This window comes from Coregonus clupeaformis, unplaced genomic scaffold (genome assembly GCF_020615455.1).
Source record: "Coregonus clupeaformis isolate EN_2021a unplaced genomic scaffold, ASM2061545v1 scaf0802, whole genome shotgun sequence".
NCBI classification, from domain to species: domain Eukaryota; kingdom Metazoa; phylum Chordata; class Actinopteri; order Salmoniformes; family Salmonidae; genus Coregonus; species Coregonus clupeaformis.
The window spans coordinates 211,769-239,410 of record NW_025534257.1 but is presented as its reverse complement, the minus strand read 5'-3'; the positions used below and the strand labels follow the sequence as shown (position 1 = coordinate 239,410).

The 27,642-nt window shown below is 42.8% G+C and overlaps 1 protein-coding gene and 2 long non-coding RNA genes across 6 annotated transcripts in view; all 3 read left to right on the top strand.

The window, feature by feature from the left end:
• Window positions 1-3,302: 3,302 nt before the first annotated feature.
• The window catches only part of LOC123485691 (zinc finger protein 260-like), a 179,594-nt gene continuing 155,254 nt past the window's right edge, over window positions 3,303-27,642 (top strand). For all 4 annotated transcript variants that reach the window (XM_045216791.1, XM_045216792.1, XM_045216794.1 and 1 more), the window contains exons 1-2: window positions 3,303-3,737; window positions 11,984-12,081. In XM_045216791.1, the coding sequence (XP_045072726.1) occupies window positions 3,530-3,737; window positions 11,984-12,081 (306 nt within the window). In that variant the 5' untranslated portion in view covers window positions 3,303-3,529. The remainder of the gene's footprint in view (window positions 3,738-11,983; window positions 12,082-27,642) is intronic.
• Window positions 4,284-6,242, top strand: LOC123485694. Its single transcript, XR_006659114.1, has 2 exons — window positions 4,284-4,324; window positions 4,460-6,242. It is a non-coding gene; the product is annotated as an uncharacterized LOC123485694 (long non-coding RNA).
• LOC123485696 lies at window positions 6,610-8,209 on the top strand. The gene is made up of 2 exons (XR_006659115.1): window positions 6,610-6,912; window positions 6,979-8,209. It is a non-coding gene; the product is annotated as an uncharacterized LOC123485696 (long non-coding RNA).

Here is a 27,642-nt window from a genome sequence, read left to right as displayed (position 1 = left end):
GCAGTGGCGGCTCCTGAAAAAATTCTCAGGAGGGGCAATTTTTCTGATGATTTAGGTGACCTACACACATTTTAAAAAAGATATGTCCAGCAACAACATGAAGACAGGGCAGCATATAAGTCAATACCAGAAGCATTTATTGACTGATCTGGGGAGATGGATTCCAGTTTCTGTGACAGATTATAAATAATCTCTGATGCCTTTGTTATATTAGCTTTTGGTTGAATGTACTGTCGTAGTAAATATATAATGTTATAGCTTGGTCTGACTAAAATCTTGTGCATGACCCATTTTGTGTTGGGCCTTTGTATTCAATACAATGAACAAGAGTCCTATCTTGTCAGCCTTGTCAGCAGGTGGCTAAGGATAACACCCACGCCATAGGTCTCTCAGTTCTTCCAACTCACGAGTTCTTGCCCTGAGGACACACACACACACACCCACACACACACACACACACACACACACACACACACACACACACACATCATCACTGATAAACACACACACACACACACACACACACACACATCATCACTGATAACAAACACACACACACACACACACACTGATAACAAACACACACACACACACACAAATCCTCTTCTCTTAGGCTGAACATCTGAAGACAGAGAACCCGACTCAGAGCCAATGCAACAGTGACACTAGCCTGGAGGTGACATCGCCCAACTCATCAGGACCAATCAGAAGATCAGAACTACTAGATTCAACCTACTTCATTTTATTGTATAAAATGTCAGCACACAATGTTTAGGGGCTCTTCTGATAAACTCCCTACGAGTTTGACGAACGGGTCCGTGCACGCGATTCCAGATATCTTTACCTCTGAATAAACTGCCTTATATTATACAATTATCCACCTTGTCCAAAAGTCTCTACTTTTTCTCCGTTCTCCAGTAAACTTGTTTTATCAACAATAGTAAGGTTCAATGACACAGAAAGCAGTTCAATGTCGGGGTACAGAGTCGCTCTCTTACCAGGATCGCGGTCCGCTCTGACCAGGGTGAAGGTGGCCGGCTCCACCTCTCTGTCCGGGACTCTGTCATCCAGTCAAGTCTCCCAGCTGTATTGGGATTCCGCTGCCAGCAGCGTTTTCATTATTTAGTCCGTTCGTAGCGGGTATGTACACGATCAACAAGATCAGTCCAAAACCGAAGATCAGTCCAAAGCAGAATGTTTGCAGAATGTTTGTAAACTAAGTCTACAAATTAAAAACATAAAATAACGCCACACTGCAGGTCGCAACATAGACGCTGGTAGCCGCCATTGTCTTAGTTACGTTCAACGTTACGTCACGTATGACGAAAGCGCGTAATTGCATGCACACAGACACCCATAGAGAATGTATTGAAAGCTTTGAAATGTGAAAAAAATAGATTTTACATGACAGGCTATGAGAGACTTCTGGGCGATTTTCAACCTGACTGAAATCGCCCAAAAAACGGGCGGGGCCATTTGAAGCACGACTTTAGCCTGATTTGACATTTAGTGGCTGGCAGATCAGACGTGAACACTGATAACTGCTGTTGCCGTGATATAATTGATTAGAAAAAAAATCCCTTCCTTTTCCCGTTTGGCAGTGCGTCGCCCATATCGCCCTATTGAACACGCCGTCCATGCTTCTATGAATAGGCAGTGTGTTAATACACATTCTCTGTTCATTTTTCACATTCGTTTTTATCTAGATGTGACCATACTATTCCCTTAAAGCCACGCTCTATAAAATACAAATCATCCTGTAAACAATAGAGCAAATGCATCACATGCAAATAGCACTTGATTATCTGTAGCGTTTTCCTTGATGGCCCAAAAGCTCAATTTTAGTCTCATCTGACCAGAGTACCTTCTTCCATATGTTTGGGGAGTCTCCCACATGCCTTTTGGCGAACACCAAACGTGTTTGCTTATTTATTTTTTAAAGCAATGGCTTTTTGCTGGCCACTCTTCCGTAAAGCCCAGCTCTGTGGAGTGTATGGCTTAAAGTGGTCCTATGGACAGATACTCCAATCTCCGCTGTTGAGCTTTGCAGCTCCTTCAGGGTTATCTTTGGTCTCTTTGTTGCCTTTCTGATTAATGCCCTCATTGCCTGGTCCGTGAGTTTTGGTGGGCGGCCCTCTCATGTCAGGTTTGTTGTGGTGCCATATTTTTAAAAATTTTAAATAATGGATTTAATGGTGCTCCGTGGGATGTTAAAAGTTTTTGATATTTTTTTATAACCCAACCCTGATCTGTACTTCTCCACAACTTTGTCCCTGACCTGTTTGGAGAGCTCCTTCGTCTTCATGGTGCCGCTTGCTTATTGGTGTTACAGACTCTGGGGCCTTTCAGAAAAGGTGTATATATACTGAGATCATGTGACACTTAGATTGCACACAGGTGGACTTTATTTATCTAATTATGTGACTTCTGAAGGTAATTGGTTGCACCAGATCTTATTTAGGGGCTTCATAGCAAAGGGGGTGAATACATATGCACGCACCACTTTTCCGTTATTTACAGTGGGGTAAATACAAATCCCTTAGGCAGATTTAACGTCGACTTGCAGTGAGTTAAGAACAAATCCGACCAAAAAATGATGTAAATTGTAACACCACCCAAAAGGGCACTTTAGAGACTGGAAGGGCAAAGGGGCATGCGGTCTACACAGGTAGAGCCCTGTCTGTCCACGTTGCCTTTGGCAACGGGGGCACTGCTTCATGTGGCTGCTCAGTTAAAAGGGTGAGAAACGTTTTATTGTTTTTGGGCAGGATTATGTGAGGTGTTATTTTTTATTTTTTTGCGATGCGTCTTGGTCGATTTAGCTCGGAATATGCAACCATCTGCAATCTGTCGCCTAATCCTGCCTAATGGGCAGGTCAGCCCTGGAGGAAAGTGTTGTCAGTAAGAAGAGAGAACATACATTTTACATTTTAGTCATTTAGCAGACGTTCTTATCCAGAGCGACTTACAGTTAGTGATTGCATACATTTTCATACTGGCCCCCCGTGGGAAACGAACCCACAACCCTAGCGTTGCAAGCACCATGCTCTACCAACTGAGCTACAGGGGTGTACCTTTCAGAGGATATTCCTCCTATTCGTCTCTCAGCCTATGCATAGCATCTGAATGTTTTTAAATGACTTCTTATGACATTGTTTGCCAGAATAAACGATGTAATAGAGATTTTTCCAATCTGTGTTACCTACTCCAGTCAGCAGATGGCGATGTGAGTCTTTCAGGTGATGCTTCTTACGTGACGTATAATCTAGTGGACGGGAGTCTTCTTCAACAGCGACAAAATACTACTGATTCAACCACCTCGGTAGCTTGCTAGCGAACATAAAACCTTTAGACCAATCTTGTGTATATTAATGTCAGTGATTTTAAACATAATTCTGTTTACGTATTTACTAGTTAACAAAACTTAATTTGCTTGTCAATTGAAGTTGGCTAATTTGTTAAATTGATAACGTTACTGTACTAGGCTAATTGCTAATGCTAACTAACTAGCTAGCTAACATCCACGACCATGAGCTCACTAAGCTATACGGAGAAAGAAGTTATGGGGCTGAACATCATCGTAAAAGAAGAAGAAGAAGAGGAGGATATTACATTTAAAGGAGAGGAAGAATATTTTGGAGTAAAAGAGGAAGAGGAGGCTATTACAATAAAAGAGAAGGAGGAAGACGTTTTGGGAGTGAAAGAGGAAGAGGAAGGAATGGAGGAGGAGAATGAAGGTCCTGTTAACACCAGTGATTATTGTCTTAAAAGCATTTGCACAAACTATGCAGTTGTTGAGCTAGGCTAATGTGTGGTTTTAAAGGGGCATTCTACTTTAGTTCTACACTTTAATATGTTCTTCAGTACTGTATAAGTTGTTTAAGGGGCAATCCACCATTGGTTCATGCATTTTTGGGACTTTTAAATGTATGGATTTAATGAATTCTCCATGTGGTCTATATTAAAGTGCACCTCATCTAATATAACAGGCTTTTAAAATTCAATATTGGTGCATAATTTCTACTTAAAATATCAAAGGGACGCAAAAGGCACCCATTTAGTGGAACGACCCTTTTACATTTGCATCACAAACAATATTTGATAAAATCATGTTGAATGTGGCCGTTTTAGGCCCTGCTTAGATATATTAATGCCTCTTGTAAGACCCTATGATTGCAATAGAAGATCATAAGTTTACAATCTGTTTGATGTTCTCGTTCACACAGGAGAGAGACATGACTATCATGGATCCTCTGGGGAGCCTCAACAACATCCTGATGCTGACGAGGCAGAGAAGAGTCTCTCCAGATCAGAACACCAGATGGTACAGCTTGGTCTGGTCTAGCATACAGCTTGGTCTGTCGGGGTCTGGGCTGGGTTTCTGTAAAGCACTTTATGACAACAGTGACATCAGCATCCATAATGATATGTGTCTGTGTCCCCTCTATATGGTTACCAGGACAACGCTAGCCCTTCCGCCCTCCCAGAGTCCCCGTGTCGTACCTCTCCCAGTAGCACCTTACTGCTGGGTCTGAAGAGGTTGTCTGTGCGGCTGGTGGACTGCAGGAAAACAACAGGGCTGAGTGGAACTGTGAGAGGAGGAGAAGAGATAGCATGAGATTTTAGAGGGAAAGTGGGGAAATGTCATTTCCACCACAGTCATTTCCACCACGGTGTTCATTGTGGTGGTAAAGACAGGTTGTGGTGGAAATGACATTGTTCGTGCTAAACAGCAAATTATTTGGGCTATAATACTGATACTAAATTCAAAAACAGTTTTAACAATATTACAATATTGTTGGTAAATAAGAGAACAATAGATAAGTAGGTTTGACATGATGTCTTGGCTCTTTCTTTAAGATGGCAAGCAATACCACAGCACAGAGGTCAAGATCATACAGAGAAAGAATAAAATCAGATCCACTTAAATATGCAGAGTCCCTCAAGAAGGACAGAGAAAGATACCTGAAGAAAAAGCAACAAGGTGTTGTTAAATCTGTGACAGAAATGCCGAAAAGAGAACAACGAAAAATGAGAAGACAGTGGCGAATTTCTCAACGAAACAGACGTAGGAAATGGAAAATGGTCTCAGCAGTGAATAGTTTCATGGCACATACAACACCACCACCATCACCAGACAACATGAGTGTTAATGCAGAAGACATCCCTGAAACACCTCAGCTGTGTGAGCCTACACCAGAGAGAACTCCACAGAGGAAAAGAGGGAGAAAAAAGGTGTACAGAGATCTTAATGACATTAAACAAAAGCTTGAGGATGCCCTCAGAAAAGTTGAAAAATACAAAAAAAGAAGTAATCGACTGAAGAAGAACCTGGGGATCCTAGAGTCACCTAAAATGAAAACAAAGCAACAGATGCAGCAAGAAAGCAAGCAATTAAAGAAGACACTCCTATTCCATAACACCATTATGTCAGAAATAAGAAAAAGTATCAGAATGTTGACAATCGTAAAGCTCGGCAACTGATCTCCAAACTTGTGGCTGGCAAGATCTTAAAAAAATACCGCCTGGTCACCATGGCCAAGAAGGAGTTTGGATTCTCTACAAAACTAATCAGGACAAACATGACAAGGGCCGACAAACTCAAATACACCCGCAAAACACAACGAAACAGAGTCAGCCAAGAAGTGAAGGAAAAGATAACAACGTTTTTAGAACGCGACGATAACAGTAGGGCCACTACTGGAAAGAAAGAGACAATTACAAAGATGAAAAATAAAATGCAAAAGCGCTTCCTGGTGGATTCTATGCAGACACTGCACCTGAAGTTTAGACACGAGAATCCCGAAGTCAGACTCTCCTATGCAGAGTTTTGCAAAAAGCGACCCTTTTGGATTGTTAAACCAACGATCAAAGACAGAGACACATGTCTGTGTAAGCTACACTCAAACATACAGTTCATGGCAAACAAACTGTTCTTTCACAAAGTCATTAAAACGTCCAAAGTCACCGATCTCATGTATTCAGTTACATGCAAAAATGTGACAAAAGAATGCATGTACAGGGAGTGTCTGGATTGTAAAGACCATGAACTCCAAACCTCTGCCTTCGATGCTGGGGAGCAAACCTGGTGGTTTGAATGGAGAAGCTCTGTGGAGGACAGAGAAAAAAAGAAAAAGACGGCTCCAAAGAAATGATTAAAGTTCACCACACAACGAAGGAAAAAGTATATGGGACTTTGAAGACACTTTTGGATGACTTTTCTGACCAACTGAAAAAAAAGATGGGAAAGCACATTCACAACATAAAACACCAATATCTGTCTTTGAGAGCACTAAAAGAAAAGATTGACGAAGACAGTATTGTTCTACAAATTGACTTCGCAGAAAATTACATGTGCAAATTTTCCAATGAAATCCAAGCGGTCCATTTTGGCGATTCCCACCAGCAGGTAAGCCTCCATACTGGTGTGGCTCACACGAAGAATGGTGTTGTGTCTGTTTGCACCATTAGTTCCTCAATGCGCCATGACCCATCTGCAATCTGGGCTCACCTCAAAAAAGTGCTTCCCTACCTCAAACAACAAAACACAGCTGCAACCACCCTGCATGTCATAAGTGATGGCCCAACCACTCAGTATAGGTCAAAAAGAACTTTTTTTTCCTGAGCAAAGTACCATATGAGCTAGGATTCAAAAAGGTGACCTGGAATTTTCTGGAGGCCGGACATGGGAAGGGCCCAGCTGATGGAATTGGTGCGGCTGTTAAGCGCCAAGCAGACTCGCTTGTGGCCAAGGGTATTGACCTTCCAACTGGAAAAGTATTGTATGAACAACTGCTTAACCAGCCATCAACTGTCAAGTTAATGTACATCACTGAGGGGGAAATTGAAGAGATGGATAGTCTCCTTCCTGATGACCTGCTGACCATCAAAGGAACCATGCAGATACATCAGGTATGTCACTTTTAACATTTTTCAATTTATATCTCCACAGTATTCAAATGCACTTTGTTCTTTTAGATTGTCTCTACAAGACCGGAGGAGATTTCTTGGCGAGTTCTCAGCTGCTTTTGTGCAGATCCCCATCCTTGCCAGTGTTTTGGTCTCAAAAAAGTCAACATACTGGGAGCACAGAACATGGAGACTGCATTGGGATCACCAAGTTCAAGCACACTTACAGCACATCTCAACCCATCATAGACCTGCATGAGGGACTGATTGGAAGTTGGTGTGTGGTACGGTATGATGGGGATCCTTACCCTGGCATTATACAGGATGTGGAGTCATATTGGCAAAAACAAGTTCTTCTGGCCTATGAGAGACGATGTTATTTGGTACCGGCCAGAAGATGTGATCAGGCTGGTCCCAGAGCCTCAACCAGTAACAAAGAGGCATGTGATGGTGGAGCCAACAGTTTGGAAAGAAATATGCTCTGTTCTTGACCATGAAACATAACTGAACCTCTGGCCCATATGCAAGTTTGACAGATACAGTATTTAGCAAATACAATGTCTATTTAGTCAGATTCAACTTGTTATTCCACATGATTACGTTTGACAGTACATGGATTTACGATATAACACACATGACAGTAATGTTTAAGTACAGAGTGTTTGCTCTGGTTCAGCATAGGCATATAAGTTTTCAATTTCAAAATATATTGCCTATTTTATCTGTTATTCAACTGGTTATATTAAGGTTATGTTAAGGTAATGATGACATAAAGGGTTTGCTCTAGTTTGTACTAGTTTGCTCTAGTTCAGCATGTAGGAAACAGTGAAGAAATGATTTGCTGATTTTTAACACAAATTCATGTTTTTTCATTTTTTGGATTGTTTTTAATTAAAAATATTGGTGATATGTTTTTGTTCACAAATGCTGTTGCTTATTGATTTGCTCTGGTTCACCACATAGAGCAGTAGAAAAATTGTTTTTAATTGGAAGTTGCCTATCTGTCATTTCCGCCACACACTGTCTCTTCCGCCACGCCATGTCATTTCCACCACAACACATATTTTAAAGTAAAACATATAAAAAACATACAATCAAACCAACTATATTCAGTGGTGTTGATAATTGTGCAGTTAGGGCTAAGATTTGTGTATACACTTTGAGAAATATATGATTTTGAGCTATGATAAGAAAATGAAATGTTCCATTGACCTAGTTTTAGGTGTTTTTTAGTGTAAACATTGTAAAATCTTTACAGTTACATTTCTGAAAAAAATAATAAATTACAAATTTGAACAGATATGTGTGTGCTATTTAATCAAATATATTTATAACAGAAGATATTTCATTATTTTCTCTTAAAAATACATGTTTTGTTATGTGATGGAAATGACCGTTTTCTTGGACTGTCAGATAAAAATGGCAAAATATATATTAGTAAATACAAATCATCACAGCCAACTTCAGGGAAGGTTTCCAGACAGATTGAGAAACCAACTGATACTAAAAAATTGTTTGTAGAAATGTTTTTATTTTCTGAAACTGTCTAGCTCAAAGAGTACCATAGTTGAAGAATTACCCACATACACAATCCACGTCTCATTTGTCTCAAGGCTTAAACATCCTTTTTGAACCGGTCTCCTCCCCTTCATCTACACTGATTGAAGTGGATTTAACAGTGACATCAATAAGGGATCATAGCTTTCAACTGGATTCACCTAGTCAGTCTATGTCATGGAAGGAGAAGGTATTCTTAATGTTTTGTATACTTAGTGTATATCACTACAGATAATCAAGTGCTATTTGCATGTGATGCATTTGCTCTATTGTTTACAGGATGATTTGTATCTTATAGAGTGTGGCTTTAAGGGAATAGTATGGTCAATTTTAGCACACACCACCACTTCCCCCACTGCTTCACACTCCTTTGTCTCATGTCCTTCTGAACACTTACATTTTAGTCATTTAGCAGACGCTCTTATCCAGAGCGACTTACAGTTAGTGCATATATTATTATTTATTTTTTCATACCCCCCGTGGGAATCGAACCCACTACCCTGGCGTTGCAAACGCCATGCTCTACCAACTGAGCTACATCCCTGCCGGCCATTCCCTCCCCTACCCCGGACGACGCTGGGCCAATTGTGCACCGCCCCATGGATCTCCCAGTCGCGGCCGGCTACGACAGAGCCTGGATTCGAACCAGGATCACTAGTGGCACAGCTAGCACTGCGATGCAGTGCCTTAGACCACTGTACCACACCTTGGAATCTCCCTCCTACACACACTGCTGCCACATGCCCATAAGTTTGACACCTGTAACATCTTAAGGTATTCGGCACATATGCTCTCACTGGATAACTTATATATCCTAACCTCACTTTCTCAGGCAAAGACTCAACTTCAAAACTCAAAAGAACAGACAATGACTTTTCTGTTTCCCCACTCTCGCCACCCTGTTTACGTTGCACCAAACGACGAGCATCACACACACCGGGAATCATCTCCTTCAATTGGTCAACTTTTACATTCACTGCTACTCCAGTAATCACTCCTCTCAATGGCGCACTTTTCTTAAGAGCGAAACAATTCACAATTCTTTCCCCCATTTGTTTAACTCTGAGCGCCTTCTCCCTCTGCCCAACAGAAACTCAAACAATTATCACTAGACCACTTCTGGTTACCCTCATCGATTCTACTATACCCAACGCTCTTTTCACCCATCTTGAAACCACAATTGGATCAGCCAAAAGGCAAGGATCCATTTTTCCCACAAACTTCACTCCTACTGTCACAGACACATCTTTATTCTGACCCGCTGTGTAATCCTCGGGCTCCGAGTACTTCATCATACCTTCCACCTCCGATACATCACCCTCATTCTCTTCCATTTCTCCTCCTGTCTTCAGCTCACTTTGCTTACATTTCCTACCACTCTTCTTTAACAAACCTTCTCCCTTTTTCCCGCCATTTTCAACTGACTCAAACTCAGTCTTCCTCCATCTCTCTCTTAGACCTCCTCTGCCTCTCTTTTTCCCTCCATTCCTCCTCATTCATTCAAGTATACGTCTCCTTATGATAATAATGCATTTCTCCAAACCTATATCTGTTTCTTGCCTTCTCTAAGGACTCCATTTTCCCCCTCCTCTCCCTTCCGGCGTCTATTCTATTCTATCCTCGGCCTTGACCTCTTCATTGCTCTCCTCTTCTGATCCGCTGTCCTCCTCTCCTGAATTACCATCGTCTTCCGATCCCTCATCGGAGCTGTTATCCTCACTACCATCAGGACTTTTTTTGAACAAAATTTTTATTTCACCTTTATTTAACCAGGTAAGCCAGTTGAGAACAAGTTCTCATTTACAACTGCGACCTGGCCAAGATAAAGCAAAGCAGTGCGATAAAAACAACAACACAGAGTTACATATGGGGTAAAAAAAACATAAAGTAAAAAAATACAACAGAAAATATATATACAGTGTGTGCAAATGTAGCAAGTTATGGAGGTAAGGCAATAAATAGGCTATAGTGCAAAATAATTACAATTAGTATTTACACTGTAATGCTAGATGTGCAAGAGATTATGTGCAAATAGAGATACTGGGGTGCAAAAGAGCAAAATAAATAACAATATAGGGATGAGGTAGTTGGATGGGCTAATTTCAGATGAGCTGTGATCGGTAAGGTGCTCTGACAACTGATGCTTACAGGTGCTCTGACAACTTACTCCCTTTCCAATTGCTCGTCTTTTCGCTTAAGACGCCATGCTCCCCAACTCAAACTGGCTAGCTACCAAACCAGAGATACACCAAGCTGTCTGAACAATCGTTGTAAGGCCATCCACCTCGACATTATTTGCCAATACCAAGAATGTAGTAAATATTGTTTCCAAACTGCGTTACCCACTCCAGTCAGCAGATGGCGATGTGCGTCTTTCAGGTGATGATTATTGCGTGACGTATAATGGACTGGACGGGACTCTTCTTCAGCAACAACCACACGGCTACTCTTTCAACCACCTCGGTAGCATGCTAGCCAACATAAAACCGAAAGAGTGAGGCTTTAGACCATGTTTATGTACATTAGCTAATCTCAGTGTTTTAAACACATTTCTGTTGACGTAACATTATCTACTGGGTAACTTTAACCTAATTTGCAAACTTGTTAAAGTTGATACTGAGCCTAGCACTAGGCTAGTCGCTAATGCTAACTAACTAGCTAACATCCCTGACCATGAGCTCACTAAACTACTCCTCCCCTGCTAAAGAAGAGGAGGTCTGCTGTATGGAGAAAGAAGCTCCGGGGCTGAACATTGTCGTGAAAGAAGAAGATGAGAATATTACAGTTAAAGGAGAGGAAGAAGCTTTCAAAACGATAAAGGAGGAAGAGGAATATATTACATTGAAAGAAGAGAAGGAGGATGTTACAGTGAAAGAAGAGAAAGATCCGTTTGGAGTGAAAGAGGAAGAGGGGATAGAGGCTGTCACAGTGGAAGAGGAGGAGGTAGAAGCTTTCAGAATAAAAAAGGAGGAAGAGGATATCACATTGAAAGAAGAAGAGGATGCTATCTCAATGAAGGTGAAGGAGGAAGACGTTTTAGGGGTGAAAGAAGAGGATACAGAATATCAGATTAACACCAGTGAGTATTGTCTTAAAAACAGGGGCACAAGCTATGCAGTTGTTTTTCTAATGTGTGGTTTTAAAGGGGCATTCTGCTGAAGTTATATACTTGAATATGTTGTTCAGTACTGTAGGAATTGTCTGCCATTGGTACAGATCCTTTTTGGACTTTTAAATTAGATTTTTTGAATTCTCCATGTGTTCTACATTAAAGTGCACTTCATCTAATATAACAGGCTTTTGAAATTCAATATCGGTGCTTAATTTCTGCTTAAAATATCAAAGGGACGCAAAAGGCACCCAATTCACATTTGCTTCACAAACAATATTTTATAAAATCATGATGAACGTGGCCATTTTAGGCCCTGCTTAGATATATTAATGCCTCTTGCAAGACCCTATGATTGTAATAGACGGTCATAAGTTTACCATCTGTTTGATGTTCTCTTTCACACAGGAGAGAGACATGACTATCATGGATCCTCTGGAGAGCCTCAACAACATCCTGATGCTGATGAGGCAGAGAAGAGTCTCTCGAGATCAGAACACCAGATGGTACAGCTTGGTCTGGTCTAGCATACAGCTTGCTCTATCGGGGTCTGGGCTGGGTTTCTGTAAAGCACTTTATGACAACAGTGACATCAGCATCCATAATGATATGTGTCTGTGTCCCCTTTATATGGTTACCAGGACAACACTAGCCCTTCCGCCCTCCCAGAGTCCCTGTGTCGTACCTCTCCCAGTAGCACCTTACTGCTGGGTCTGAAGAGGTTGTCTGTGCGGCTGGTGGACTGCAGGAAAACAACGGGGCTGAGTGGAACTGTGAGAGGAGAAGAAGAGAAGAAAGGAGCAGATTTGACTCATCAAAGTAAGCGCTGTAGTTTAGTTTTAACAAATAAAATAGATCTGCCCACTGGTATCTGTTACCAGGACAAGCAGCAGAGTTCTGTTAGTTGACATGAAGATACACTGGTATCTGTTACCAGGACAACCAGCAGAGTTCTGTTAGTTGACATGAAGATAGACTGGTGGATATGGATGTTATGAATATCATAACACTGAAAAAGGATTCTGCCAATGAAAAGAGAGAAACCAATAGACTATATAAAACCTTGATGAAAGTTAGATTTAGTATGATCTGATGTATGGTGCATGTTTTACAAAAACTTTTCCTAAAAACATTATGGATGTTACATTGCCTGTCCCAGTCAACCCCCTATCTTTACAATACTCTAGAACAAATCAAAATGTATTTGTCACGTGCACCGAATACAACAGCTGTAGACCTTACAGTGAAATGCTTACTTACAAGCCCTTAACCAACAATTCAGTGTTAAGAAAGAAAAAAGAAATATAGCAAATAATTAAGGAGCAACAATAAAATAACAGTAGCGAGGCAATATACAGGGGGTTCCTGTACAGAGTCAATGTGCGGGGGCACCGGTTAGTCGAGGTAATTGAGGTAATATGTACATGTAGGTAGAGGTAAAGTGACTATGCATGGATAATAAACAGAGTAGCAGCAGCGTAAAAATGGGGGAGCCATTTGATTAACTGTTCAAGAGTCTTATGGCTTGGGGGTAGAAGCTGTTAAGAAGCCTTTTTGACCTAGACTTGGCGCTCCGGTACCGCTTGCCGTGCGGTAGCAGAGAGAACAGTCTGACTAGGGTTGCTGGAGTCCCTGGCAATGTTTTGGGTCTTCCTCTGACACCTCCTGGTATAGAAGTCCTGGATGGCAGGAAGCTTGGCCTCTGTCAGACCCTTGCTGTTAGAGGACACGAGTACATCCTGGTTGTCGTAGATTACGCTACCAAGTTCCTGGAGGCCGTACCCCTTCGCAACGTGTCGTCAAAGGGAATCGCCAAGGAATTGTTCATGCTGTTTTCCCGGGTGGGCCTTCCGAAGACGATACTGATCGACCATAATAGCATTTGGAGGTATCCTCGACTTAGCCAAGGAGACCTGGGAGGCGCAATACTTCCCGTTCCGGTCGACGACAGAACATGTTACCCTGATGCGGGACCGACTGTCGGCAATCTGGCCCATAGTAAAGGAGCATATGGAGAAGACGCAACAGACTCAAGTCCGAGTGTACGATGACACCCAGGGAGTTCGCCATCGGAGAGAAAGGGATGGTACTCGTGCCCACAGCCGAACACCGCTTGCTGGCGCAGTGGAGGAGGCCCTACGAGGGAACGGAGAGGGTCTCACCGGTCAATTACCGCATCAAGCAACCCGACAGGAGGAAGAAGGACCAACTCTATCATGTCAACCTGCTGAAGAAGTACCATGAGAGAGTGTGGCTTTGATGGCAGTGGAGGACGAGAGGAAAAAAGGAGGCCCCTGTACAGGTACGCCGTGGCCGAAAGCTCCTGCCGGAGCAGTCGAGACAGCTAGACAAGCTGATTATGCAAGTCGGCAGGGTATTCTCCTCCTCCCCTGGACAAATAGAGGTCCTGTTTCAGCATATCCACACTGAGCCAGGCAAAAAGGTGCATATCCGGCCATACCGGATACCCGAGGTCCGCCGAGCCATCGCTAAGAACGAGGTAAGTGAGATGCTGAGATGGCAAGTGCCGGTGGTTCCAGACGAAGAGGGATGTCCGCACCTTCTTGGGAATAACGGGATATTATCGTAGTTTCATCCCTAGATATGCCACCATTGCCAACCCCCTCACAAATCTCATCAAGAAAAACCTGCCAAACCGTGTAGCGTGGAAGGAGGAGACGGAAAACGCCTTCCAGTTGCTAAAAGATAGCCTGTGCTCTGATCCCGTCCTGCAGAGAGCCTGTGCTCTGATCCCGTCCTGCAGGCTCCCATCTTCTCTCAAGAGTTCATTGTACAGGTAGACGCCTCGGATACGGGGCTCAGGGCCGTCCTGGCTCAGGGTGAAGGCGAAGCAGAGAGGCCTATTCTCTTCAGTAGGAATAGGCCTCTCTGTAGGAAGCTCAGTAGGAAGCAGGAAGCTCAGTGACCGGGATCAGAGATATACTACCGTAGAGAAAGAGGCCCTAGCCATTAAGTGGGCCCTCGATTATCTCCGGTACTACCTACTCGGGCGTAGGTTGGCCCTCGTTACCACGCTCCCTTCACTTGGATGGCCAGTAAGACAAACAATACCAACAGAATAGCCAGATGGTTTCTTGCATTACCACCATTCTCTTTCCGTGTCATCCACAGGGCCGGATCGAGGAACGGGAATGCGGACGTGCTGTCCCGACGCGACCAAGACAGTGCGTCTGGCGCCCGGCCCTCAAGTCCGGTCCTGAGGTGGGAGGTATGTGCCCACTGCTAGTAGTAGCCTATTCGTGGGTCTGTTAACATGACTGTGCAGGGGCACAGCCATTGGTGGGCCTGGGAGGGCATAAACCCACCCACTTGGGAGCCAGGCCCATCCACTGGAAAGCCCATCCAATCAGAATTAGTTTTTCCCCACAACAGGGCTTTATTACAGAGAGAAATACTCCTCAGTTTCATCAGCAGTCCGGATGGCTGGTCTCAGACGATGTGGAGATCCTGGGCTGGTGTTGTTATACGTGGTCTGCGGTTGTGAGACCGGTTGGATGTACTGCCAAATTTTCTAAAATGATGTTGGAGGCGGCTTATGGTAGAGAAGTTAACATTAAATTATCTGGTAACGGCTCCAGTGGATATTCCTGCAGTCAGCATACCAATTGCACGCTCCCTCAAACCTTGAGACTTCCATGTTGCGTTTTTTTATATTTTTAGGAAAAAAATATTTCACATTCTTTTTTACTTTACCCAAAAATATCATGACATTAGTGATAGTCAAAATGTTAAAAATGTGTGAATGTCTAAATCAGAAAAATTGCCATTTAATCAGCAGTGTTGGACCCTTTTGGCAACGGTGAGATGTTACTGATGTACTTTGTGTCTGTCTCCAATGTAAAGAAAAAAGTTTGGGACTTCCACACAAAATTACTTCTTTACTTATTTTAGGTTGAAGGAAATGTGTAGGGCTCATTCTGTATCATACAGCTATTAAGGTTATACATTTACAACCACCTGCACGATAGGAATCCAGAGATGTCTGTGTCTTGAGTGTCCTAGAACTGTCTAGTTTTTTGTGTTCTGACTTATAAAACAGAATGTTTTAAAACTGTCCTCAGGTCATTGAGGCTTATAAAACAGAATGAAATGTTTGAAAACTGTCCTCAGGTCATTGAGGGATCTGATAAAATTTCATAGCAAGGCGGTTTTATCAAGTGGAGGTTTCATTCAGGTCTCTCTTTGAATCAACACTTTCTTTGGCAGGAGAAAAACCAAAGTCGGAGGAACCAGAGACGTCCAAACCAGCAAGACGACACCTCTGCTCCCAGATTGGAAAGAGTTTTACCAAGTTAGGAAGACTGAAAAGACATGAGAGGGGACACACAGGAGAGAAGCCACACCATTGTGCCCAGTGTGGAAAGAGTTTTAAAGCATTAGGAAAGCTGAACGCTCATGAGCAAATACATAGAGGAGAGAAGCCATACCATTGCTCCCAGTGTGGAAAGAGTTTTAACCGGTTAGGAAACATGAAATCTCATGTGCGAGTACACACAGGGGAGAAGCCTTACCACTGCTCATTGTGTGGAACTAGGTTTGCCAAGTTAGGAGCCCTGAAATCTCATCAGCAAATACACACAGGGGAGAAGCCTTACCACTGCTCCCATTGTGGAAAGCGTCTTAACAGGTTAGACACCCTGAAAAGACATGAGAAGGCACACACAGGAGCGAGGAGCGAAGCCACACCATTGCGCCCAGTGTGGAAAGCGTTTTAACCACTTAGGAAACATGAAAGCTCATGAGCGAATACACACAGGGGAGAAGCCTTTCCATTGCTCCCACTGTGGAAAGAATTTTAAACGGTTAGACACCCTGAAAAGTCATGAGAGAATCCACACAGGGGAGAAGCCTTACCACTGCTCCCAGTGTGGAAAGAGTTTTAGCCATTTAGGAAACCTGACAGCTCATGTGCGAATCCACACGGGGGAGAAGCCTTACCACTGCTCCCAGTGTGGAAAGCATTTTAGCCAGTTAAGAAAGCTGAAACAACACATGAGACTGCACACAGGGGAGAAGCCTTACAAACTCTCAGTCTGAGGGAAGACATATTACTCATCACAGTCACTTAAAAGTAATGCGAGAATCCACATAGGAGAGAATAATTACTTCTAGTGTGAGAACATACACAGTGCTCCCATTGTCTTATATTGTTGACATGAGAATGTATTTACTTGTTTATTCCATATGACATTTAATTATACTAAGTATACTTAAAAATATATTTGTATGATTTTATTAGAAAACATGAATTGAGTATGGAGTGTCAGTTTGAATATAGAGTAGATCAGATTCCATGTGTTTAAATTGTCCTTTTTTAAACTCTGACTGTGTGTGTTTATCTGGGTGTGTCATTCCTCCAGCATTACAGATAATCAAGTGATATTTGGATGTGATGCATTTGCTCCATGGCATTGTTGGCTCACTGATGATTTAATGAAATAAATGTTCCCTGACTCTGTAATGGAACATTTTCATTGTATGTGTCCACATATCTGAGTTACATATGGAGTATGTCTTGCTACATTTGCACACACTGTATATATATTTTGTTGTATTTTTGACTTTATGTTTTGTTTTACCCCATATGTAACTCTGTGTTGTTATTTTTATCGCACTGCTTTGCTTTATCTTGGCCAGGTCGCAGTTGTAAATGTTCTCAACTGGCTTACCTGGTTAAATAAAGGTGAAATATTTTTTTTTGACTAACCTTGTGAAACTGTCCTATTATAATCTCCTGTTCTTGGGAGTATCATCCTGTGTTGCAAACAAGCATGCCCCCAAGTCCTTGTATAAATAAAGTCCGGCCCAGGAACAGGAAACTTTAAAGAAATGTGCTCATCACCCAATGCTTTGGAATTCATACTGTCTACACTGCACTGTGTAACTCTGTTATTCTCTCTGAGCTCAGAAATAAAGAATCTTGGTTTGACTTAGACTCCAGCAGATCCTTATTTTATCATATCCACCACAGCTCATCAACGGATTGCTGTTTCATAATTGTCTCAATGAAGAGTTCCTCGTTGGACTTTGCCACTGGTTGAATAAATATTGTTTCCATGTCATTTCAACAAAACAAATCCATGTGATGATGTTAGATCAATGTGGAAAATGGATTGGATTTGTAAAAAGCCATCAACATAAGGTATTTTTATTTATTTTTCACTGACCTAAATCCAATGACAGTTGACATTTTGTGTTGATTTCATGTTGAATTCACTTTAGTTGACTCAATTAAATGTAAATAGAAACTAGATGTTGAACTGACGTCTGTGCCCAGTGGGCTGGTTTGAATAAGCGGCAGGTGTTGGATCAATATCCACGCAATTTACCACAGATTTTCATGTGAATATTCTAAAATCTGCATAAAACAACAAACACATTTTCCCAACAGAAATATTTCCATCAAACAGACTTATTGCGGATAAAAGGCTTTGCGTGACGTAGTGCACAAAAAAATTACTTTTGCTGTTAAATTGTCATGTACCGAATGAAAAATACAAGTTAAATGGGTTAAATAAGTCCAATAAGGACCACACAACATATCATCGCGTGACTCCAAGTTAACTTCGATTTGATGGTTATTATATCAATATTTGCGAATAAAGGAGTTTCCACCGCCATTTCTCGCTTATACATTTTTACAGACACATAAAGATCCCACCATGTAAAACGAACGAACAAATTGTCTGTTGGCATTTATACAATTGTACCCGCATATCCTGTTTCCATCAGCCCCGTCATTACTTTTGAAATGGTTGGATCAACATCCACCTTCATGATATGGATGAAGCCTGATTTGGAATGTCTCAGTAGTTCTATCTGGCTCCGTAGTACACCCCTCTGATAATCAAGTGATATTTACATGTGATGCATTTGCTCCATTGTTTACATTTAAGTTGGTGGGCCGCTCTGATGATTTATATCTTACAGAGTGGGGCTTTAAAGGAATAGTATGGTGACATCTTAGTGTGGCTTGAAATAAATAGGATTATTAATCAAAAACTCCTATAGCAACAATACAGTAAGGCTTTGACGTCAAGAAGAGAACTGGCTGATGGGTGGTGGTGCTACTCTATAGGTAAGGCTGTCCAGTCCAATATGAATGTTCAATACACACAATAGGTTGATCTGTAGCCAGTTAGCTAGCTGTCCAGTAAGGCTGTCCAGGCCAATATGAATGTTCAATACACACAATAGGTTGACTGTGGAGGTGATTTCCCACAGTCAAATTCCTGCAATGAGAGCTAAGACTAATATTTGTGTAAACTATACATCTGTGGTTGTCACTGAGTTGGTTGATATCCCATTTCATGGGGTCACACTCTATAGTTAAGGCTGTCCCTATAGAAAGTCTACACCCCCTTGAACTTTTTTTTCCACATTTCGCTGCCTTACAATTCAATCTAAAAGGGATTAAATTAGATTTTATAGAACAATTATAATTGGATAAGTCCGTCCCCCACCCAAGTTAATACTAGGTGGAAGCCATTACAGTTGTGAATAATTTTCATTAAGATTCTACCAACTTTGCGCAAAATACTTCCAGTTGATGTCAAAATTGCTGGACAGCGATATTTAAACCTGAGTTTCTCTGATCTTTTCAGCAGATTTAAGTCAGGACTGAGAACAGACCACTTAGGAACACTCAACAAGTCTTTGAAAGCCATTCTGGTGTGTCTTTTGCATAAACATTTGTGTAATTGCAGAAAAATAAAACCCTATCCCAGGGGTTTTCAGAAGACTGAGGTGGGTTTTCTTCTGCCGGTGACAAGCATACCCATAACATGATGCTTCCACCACAATACTTATTGTGTGGTTAATGTGTGGTCTATCTCAGGTCATCAGACTGTTGAATAGTCACCACTAGCCGTCCTCTGCCCTGAACTTTAGTCACTGTTACTAGCTGTCTACCACCCAGTACTCAACCCTGTATTCTAGTCAAGGCTCATCCTATATAAAAACTGCTGTACACACCTTTTTCTATTCATATACGGTCCATAATGTCTATGCACACCATCATATACATTGTAAACAAACTGTATATATTTATATACCAGACTCTGACATTGCTCATTCTACTATTTCTATATTTCTTCATCCTTAAAATAAATTGTGGGGATTTGCGTGTATTGTTTTGTATTGTTAGATATTCCTGCACTGTTTCAGTACACCTGAACATCTGAAATATGCGTATGGCTGTGGGAATGAAGATCAGACAGTGAAGAGACTCCAGGGACGGTGATGAAGGCTGTGGGAATGAAGATCAGACAGTGAAGAGACTCCAGGGACGGTGATGAAGGCTGTGGGAATGAAGATCAGACAGTGAAGAGACTCCAGGGACGGTGATGAAGGCTGTGGGAATGAAGATATTTTTTCATTTTTAATGGAATTGACCCCAACCCTGACTAAAACTGAATATTATTTCTGCCTGTCTCCAAACCACAGCACTTTTGACACCACTGCCAGCCTGTTCCTGATATTCTGGTCTACATACATCAATGCTGAATGGCTGTGAGAGCCCACCCTCCTCTGGCCAAGATCTGCACTCTCCAATCCCCAGCCAAATAAAAACCAACATAACTTCCTGTAGGCAGTGTAGCATAACTTCCTGTAGGCAGTGCAGCATAACTTCCTGTAGGCAGTGTAGCATAACTTCCTGTAGGCAGTGCAGCATAACTTCCTGTAGGCAGTGTAGCATAACTTCCTGTAGACAGTGTAGCATAACTTCCTATAGGCAGTGTAGCATAACTTCCTGTAGACAGTGTAGCATAACTTCCTGTAGGCAGTGCAGCATAACTTCCTGTAGGCAGTGTAGCATAACTTCCTGTAGGCAGTGTGTAGCATAACTTCCTGTAGGCAGTGTAGCATAACTTCCTGTAGGCAGTGTGTAGCATAACTTCCTGTAGGCAGTGTAACATGACTTCCTGTAGGCAGTGTAGCATAACTTCCTGTAGGCAGTGCAGCATCATTTCCTGTGAAAGTAATGAAATAAATGACATGGAATTTAAAGGTGTGGTATTTCCTTCTGAGTATGTGATCAAAAGCTACTATAAAAATGACATTGGCAATTAAGTATGGTAAACTAAGAAAACAATCAACATTCCCAGCATGGAGTGCAACCTCGGAACAAATACTTATTTACAATGACGGCCTGGCAAGAGGCAAAATGCCTCCTGTGGGGCAGTAAGAATTAAGATATCTGGTTATTTTAAAATGACTTTTCATGAAGTTATTAGCAAGAATAAACAATGTAATTATTCTTTTCCAAAACTGATGACCCAACCCAGTCAGCAGATGGCGCTGTGACATACATTATTAAAGTGGCCAGTGATCCCATGACTATGTATATAGGGCAGCAGCCTCTAAGGTGCAGGGTTGAGTAACTGGGTGGTAGCCGGCTAGTGATGGCTATTTAACAGTCTGATGGCCTTGAGATTGAAAAACAGCTTCTGTCTCCCAGCTTTGATGCACTTGTACTGACTTCGCCTTCTGGATGATAGCGGGGTGAACAGGCCGTGGCTCTGGTGGTTGATGTCCTTGATTATCTTTTTGGCCTTCCTGTGACATTGGGTGCTGTAGGTGTCCTGGAGGGCAGGCAGTGTGCCCCCAGTGATGCGCTGGGCAGACCGCACCACCCTCTGGAGAGCCCTGCAGTTGCGGGTGGTGCAGTTGCCGTACCAGGCGGTGATACAGCCCGACAGGATGCTCTCAATTGTGCATCTGTAAAAGTTTGTGAGGGTCTTAGGGGCCAAGCCAAATTTCTTCAGCCTCCTGAGGTTGAAGAGGGGCCGGTGCGCATTCGTCACCACACTGTCTGTGTGGGGTGGACCATTTTAGATCGTCAGTGATGTGTACGCCGAGGAACTTGAATCTTTTCACCTTCTCCACTGTGCTCCCGTCGACGTGTATAGGGGCGTGCTCTCTCTGCTGTCTCCTGAAGTCCACGACAAGCTCCTTTGTTTTGTTGATGTTGAGGGAGAGGTTATTTTCCTGGCACCACTCCGCCAGGGTCCTCACCTCCCTGTAGGCTGTCTTGTCGTTGTTGGTACTCAAGCCTACTACTGTTGTGTCGTCTGCAAACTTGATGATTGAGTTGGAGGCGTGCTTGGCCACACAGTCATGGGTGAGCAGGGACTACAGGAGAGGGCTGAGCACGCACCCTCGTGGGGCCCCAGTGTTAGATCAGCAAAGTGGAGGTGTTGTTTCCTACCTTCACCACCTGGGGAGGCCCGTCCAGGAAGTCCAGGATCCAGTTGCACAGGGCGGGGTTCAGACCCAGGGCCCCAAGCTTAATGATGAGCTTGGAGGGTACTATGGTGTTGAAGGCTGAGCTATAGTCAATGAACAGCATTCTTACATAGGTATTCCTCTTGTCTAGATGGATATAGGGCAGTGTGCAGTGCGATGGCGATTTCATCGTCTGTGGATCTATTGGGGCGGTATTGAAGTGGGTCTAGGGTGTCAGGAAAGGTAGAGGTGATATGATCCTTAACTAGCCTCTCAAAGCACTTTATGATGACAGAAGTGAGTGTTACGGGGTGATAGTCATTGAGTTCAGTTACCTTTGCTTTCTTGGGTACAGGAACAATGGTGGACATCTTGAAGCAAGTGGGGACAGCAGACTGGGATAGGGAGAGATTGAATATGTCCGTAAACACTCCAGCCAGCTGGTCTGCGCATGCTCTGAGGATGCGGCTAGGGATGCCGTCTGGGCTGGCAGCCTTGCGAGGGTTAACACGCTTAAATGTATTACTCACATCGGCCACGGAGAACGAGAGTCCACAGTCCTTGGGAGTGGACCGCGTTGGTGGCACTGTGTTATCCTCAAAGCGGGCGAAGAAGGTGTTTAGCTTGTCCGAAAGCAAGACGTCGGTGCCCGCAACGTGGCTGGTTTTCCCTTTGTAATCCATGATTGTCTGTAGACCCTGCCACATACGTCTCGTGTCTGAGCCGTTGAATTGCGACTCCACTTTGTCTCTGTACTGACATTTTGCCTGTTTGATTGCCTTACGGAGAGAATAACTAAAACGGTTTGTATTCGACCATATTCCCAGTCACCTTGCCATGGTTAAATGCAGTGGTTCGCACTTTCAGTTTTGTGGCGAATGCTATCCACGGTTTCTGGTTTGGGTAGGTTTTAATAGTCACCGTGGGCACAACATCCCCTATACACTTCCTGATGAACTCAATCACCGTGTCCGTGTATATGTCTATGTTATTCTCAGAGGCTACCCGGAACATATCCCAGTCCGCGTGATCAAAACAATCTTGAAGCATGAGGCCGATTAGTCAGACCAGTGTTTAATAGACCTCAGCACGGGTACTTCCTGTTTGAGTTTCTGCCTATAGGAAGGGAGGAGAAAAATGGAGTCGTGATCTGATTTGCCCGAAGGGAGGGCGGGGGAAGGGCTTGTAGGCATTCCGGAAGGGGGAGTAGCCATGATCGAGTGTTTTAGCAGCGCGAGAACTACAGTCAATGTGTTGATAGAACTTCGGTTTGCATGTTCCTCAAATTTGCTTTGTTAAAATTCCCAGCTACAATAAATGCAGCCTCAGTTCCTGTACGTTATCACAATCACACCATGAGTAGTTAATTGAGTAGTTAATTATGAAACATACACCACCGCCTTTCTTCTTCCCAGAGAGTTCTTTATTCCTGTCTGCGCAATGTACTGAGAACCTGATAAAGAAATGTGTGAGTAAGATATGACTAAAATGTCACACCCTCAGTTAAACTAATAAGGTATGACTAATTAGAAGACTAGAGCTTAGAGAGTTAATCATATGTGCTTATATAAGATGCATATTTGCCCAGCAACAGAGTATTTGTGTCTTGTGAAACCAGTAAAGGAAGTCTGTGTATGTGTGACCTGATAATCAAGAAAACAGAAGATAACCACATGAGCTAAACCCAGGTGTGAAACAGCTACAAGAGGAAACAAAAGGCTGTTGTGTGAGCTTGCAAGAAGAATATGATAAAGACTGATATGTGTACAGTGGAAAAATACAGCCCGCCTAGAGCGGGGTGGGATTTTTCGTCTGATGTGTGAGTATAAAAAGACTGTGCGCCCATTTTGGGGCAGAGCGCTCTCTGAATAAAGATCAGATAATTGTAAGCTGGGAGACTCTGTCTGTTTATTAGAGATTTACAACCTCTGGGAAACAGATTGAACAATATAAGAGTTCAGTTTGAAACATTGAGATAGAAATTCTCGTGACAGAACCCAGCTGGCTGTATGGACAGGGACAGTATATCCGGAGAAAGCCATGATTCCGTGAAACAGAGTATGTTACAGTCCCTGATGTCACCCTGAGCTCGTCTACTTTATTGTCCAGAGACAGAACATTAGCGAGTAATATACTCAGAAGCGGTGGATGGTGTGCATGTCTTCTGAGTCGGACTAGAAGTCCACTCAGAATACCTCTTCTCTGCCGGCGGCATCTTGGAGCAGCCTCTGGGATATGTTCAATTGCCCTAGGGGGTACGAACAAAGGATCCATTTCGGGAAAGTGGTATTCCTAGTCATAATGCTGGTATCCAAAAGTTATTTCCGGCTGTATGTAAAAACACAAAAAACGTTCAGGGCTAATAATGTAAGAAATAACAAACAAAGTAAACACTGCAAAGTTGCTTAGGAGCTAGAAGCAGAATTTAGAATATGTCTCTTGGGAATATTGAAAGTGCATTCGGAAAGTATTCAGACCCCTTGACTTTATCCACATTTTGTTAACTTACAGCCTTATTCTAAAATTGATTAAATTGTTTTCCCCCCTCATCAATCTACACACAATACCCCATAATGACAAAGCGAAAACAGGTTAGCAGAAATGTTTGCAAATTTATTAAAAAAATTATGAACTGAAATACCTTATTTACATAAGTATTCAGACCCTTTGCTATGAGACTCGAAATTTCAGCGGCATTGACATGATTGGTTGACGGTAGGTGGGGGCAGTACATCCTCCACAACAGCTCCGGATGCCCTGACTTCTGCAGAGGCCGTATCACCGTAAATGATGCATGGTAAATGCAGACGTCGGATTGTCCATGCAGCGTCCAGATAGATACACAACGCCCTTCTCTCTCCAGAATGCACTCTCTCCCGCCAATTTGTGCACATTCATTGTTTCATAACTTCATTGTGTGAATTGTTTGTGTTTGATTGCTAGTGTCTATCAATTCCCCAAAGTATGAATGGATGCCTTCTGCAGAGGCCGTATCATCGGATGCCCTGACTATTTTTACATAGTTGGCAATGGAAGTTACTTTTTAGGTTTGTATCATTTTCCATTAGATTTGGATAGAATTTTGATTAACCACATGACAACGATTTAGAGATATGAACACGTTATTATAAATGAAATGAAAATGTTCCACGAAAATGTGCATATGAAAACCATAACTGGCACGCAGATCGGTAGAAATGGTAAGATAAATATGCATTCCACATGAGAAAGGTTGCAGACTCCTCGTTTAGCCTATTACCGGCAACTTCAGGAGAGTAACGGCAGAATCTGTGAAAGCCAGCAGGACAGGGAGGAGAATGGTTGGGTCAGGTTAAAACATCTTCTGGGTAGGACCCTTCATCTCAATTTCCGCCTAAAATGACCCAAATCTAACTGCCTGTAACTCAGGACCTAAAGCAAGGATATGCATATTCTTGATAGTATTTTAAAGGAAACACTTTTAAAGTTTGTGGAGATGTGAAATTCATGTAGGAGAATATAACACATCTGGTAAAAGATTATCAAATGCAAAAGAAAGGCCATACATTGAGACAGGAAGCTGGGGGTCATTTAGATGTTGTCCACAACAGGGCAACTGTGTGTGCAAAGATTCAGACAGATTCATTCATGAATGAGAGAGCTACATGATATTTAGCATGGAGAGCTACATGATATTTAGCATGGAGAGCTACATGATATGTAGCATGGAGAGCTACATGATATGTAGCATGGAGAGCTACATGATATTTAGCATGGAGAGCTCACATGATATTTAGCATGGAGAGCTACATGATATTTAGCATGGAGAGCTACATGATATTTAGCATGGAGAGCTACATGATATTTAGCATGGAGAGCTACATGATATTTAGCATGGAGAGCTACATGATATTTAGCATGGAGAGCTACATGATATTTAGCATGGAGAGCTACATGATATTTAGCATGGAGAGCTACATAATATTTAGCATGGAGAGCTACATAATATGTAGTATGGAGACTCCCAGGTGTCCCTCATGAGTTTGCCTAAATGTACCCAAGTGGCCGAATTGGTCAATTTTCAAGTACATAACTATAGAGAACATAACAAAAATGCTATGGTAATAAAACATTTAAAAAGTTCACACACTCCCAGGAATGTCATACATGATGCATCATTAGCTTCCCTACGTAAAAGGAACTAACAGGAGACGAGAACCCCTGATCCAAAGCCTCCCAACACAGAAGGGAACTATTTAAGATAAGGGCCAAGTTAGCAGCACAACACTGAACACAACACAAACCACACACACAGTGGAGAGAAAAAACAAAACAATTTACACACTATTTACAATTTAGAGTATGTAGAACTACCCACAGTCCTCTACACAAGACTGAGCTCCTGATGCCAAGTCCCATAGCAGTCTCTTTCCGCTGTGAAGCAGAGGGTAACGGCACAAGTTGTGCAGGTGATGGGAGATTTCTTGTGGCACAGAATACAACGACGCCTCCCGCTGTGCTCTTTTGGCCCTGAGGCACATTCAGGTCTGCACTTCTGTATTTCGGCAGGTGAACACCACCGGTGGCAGGAGCAGAGGGGACAGAAGGTGCCGCCGCGGTGGACTTTGTGCCGTAGTCAGCAAGCTCCTGGACGAGCAGCTCTCTGAAGGCCAGCTGTGTTATGGGGGGTCTGTCCGCAGCTCTTAGCCATTTCCTTCTGGAGGATGAATGCATTCACCACAGCAATGTCGATGAAGTGATAGAACAATGTCTTGTACCATTTCATTTTCTTGTGTAGAACGTTGTTGTAGCCTATCAGCGTGTCTGACAGGTCCACACCTCCCATGCTCTTGTTGTAATCCTTTACAGCAGCTGGAACGGGGACATTTTTCTTGATCCATGCCCCATTAGCGTCCTTCACGCGCCTGCTGACGTGATCGCCACTGTACGATTTGTGGATACTGGAGCACATGACCACCTCTCTGGTATCCATCCACTTTACAAAGAGCAGGTCATCTTTACGAATCCATCGCATGGCACCCCCTACCAGCCCTCTTAGGCATGTCGTTTACTTTTGTTTTGGGAAAACCCACTCTGTTGGGACCAATGGCGCCACAAGACCATACATTCAGTTTCCTCAGGTCTGTAAACAGGGTAGGGCTTGTGTAAAAGTTGTCCACAAACAGTTTGTAGCCTGTCCCCAGCAGTGGAAAATCCAATAATTCCATAACGGAATCATAACTAAGTCCCTTACCGGTGGCCGAGACGGATTTCCCCTCGTAAACAAAACAATTCCAAGTGTAGGCACACACAGAATCGGCCAAAACAAACAGTTTGTAAGCACATTTTGTTGGCTTGTTTCGCATATGTTGTTTGAGGTTAATTATATCCTTTGAGGCTACCATCCTCTCATCTATGGACAGGTTCTGGGCGGGGTGAAAATGGGTCTTGCAGGCCTCAACAATGCTGGAGTACAGAGGTTTGATTTTGCAGAGCCTGTCAAAGCTCGCTGTGCCCCTCTTCTTCTCATTGTCGTCGTCAGCTTGTGGGTCACTGATATGAAGCGCCCGCCAGATAGTCAGAAACCTGGTACAAGACATGACAGAGGTGGGGAAAGGCAGTTGGTGGAGTCTTGAGCTTCTCCAGTAGTCCTTCACGTTTTTCAACTTCACAAGCCCCATGTAAATGACCAGTGAGATGTAACAGTAGAGGTCTTGGATGGAAATGGGCTTCCATGCCTCTTTCTTCCCTGCTTGCTTCTTAGCCCCATACGTGTTGGTGTTAGACACCAGCGAATCAAGAACGGACAAGGAGAAAAACATCTGGAAAAGATGAAGGGG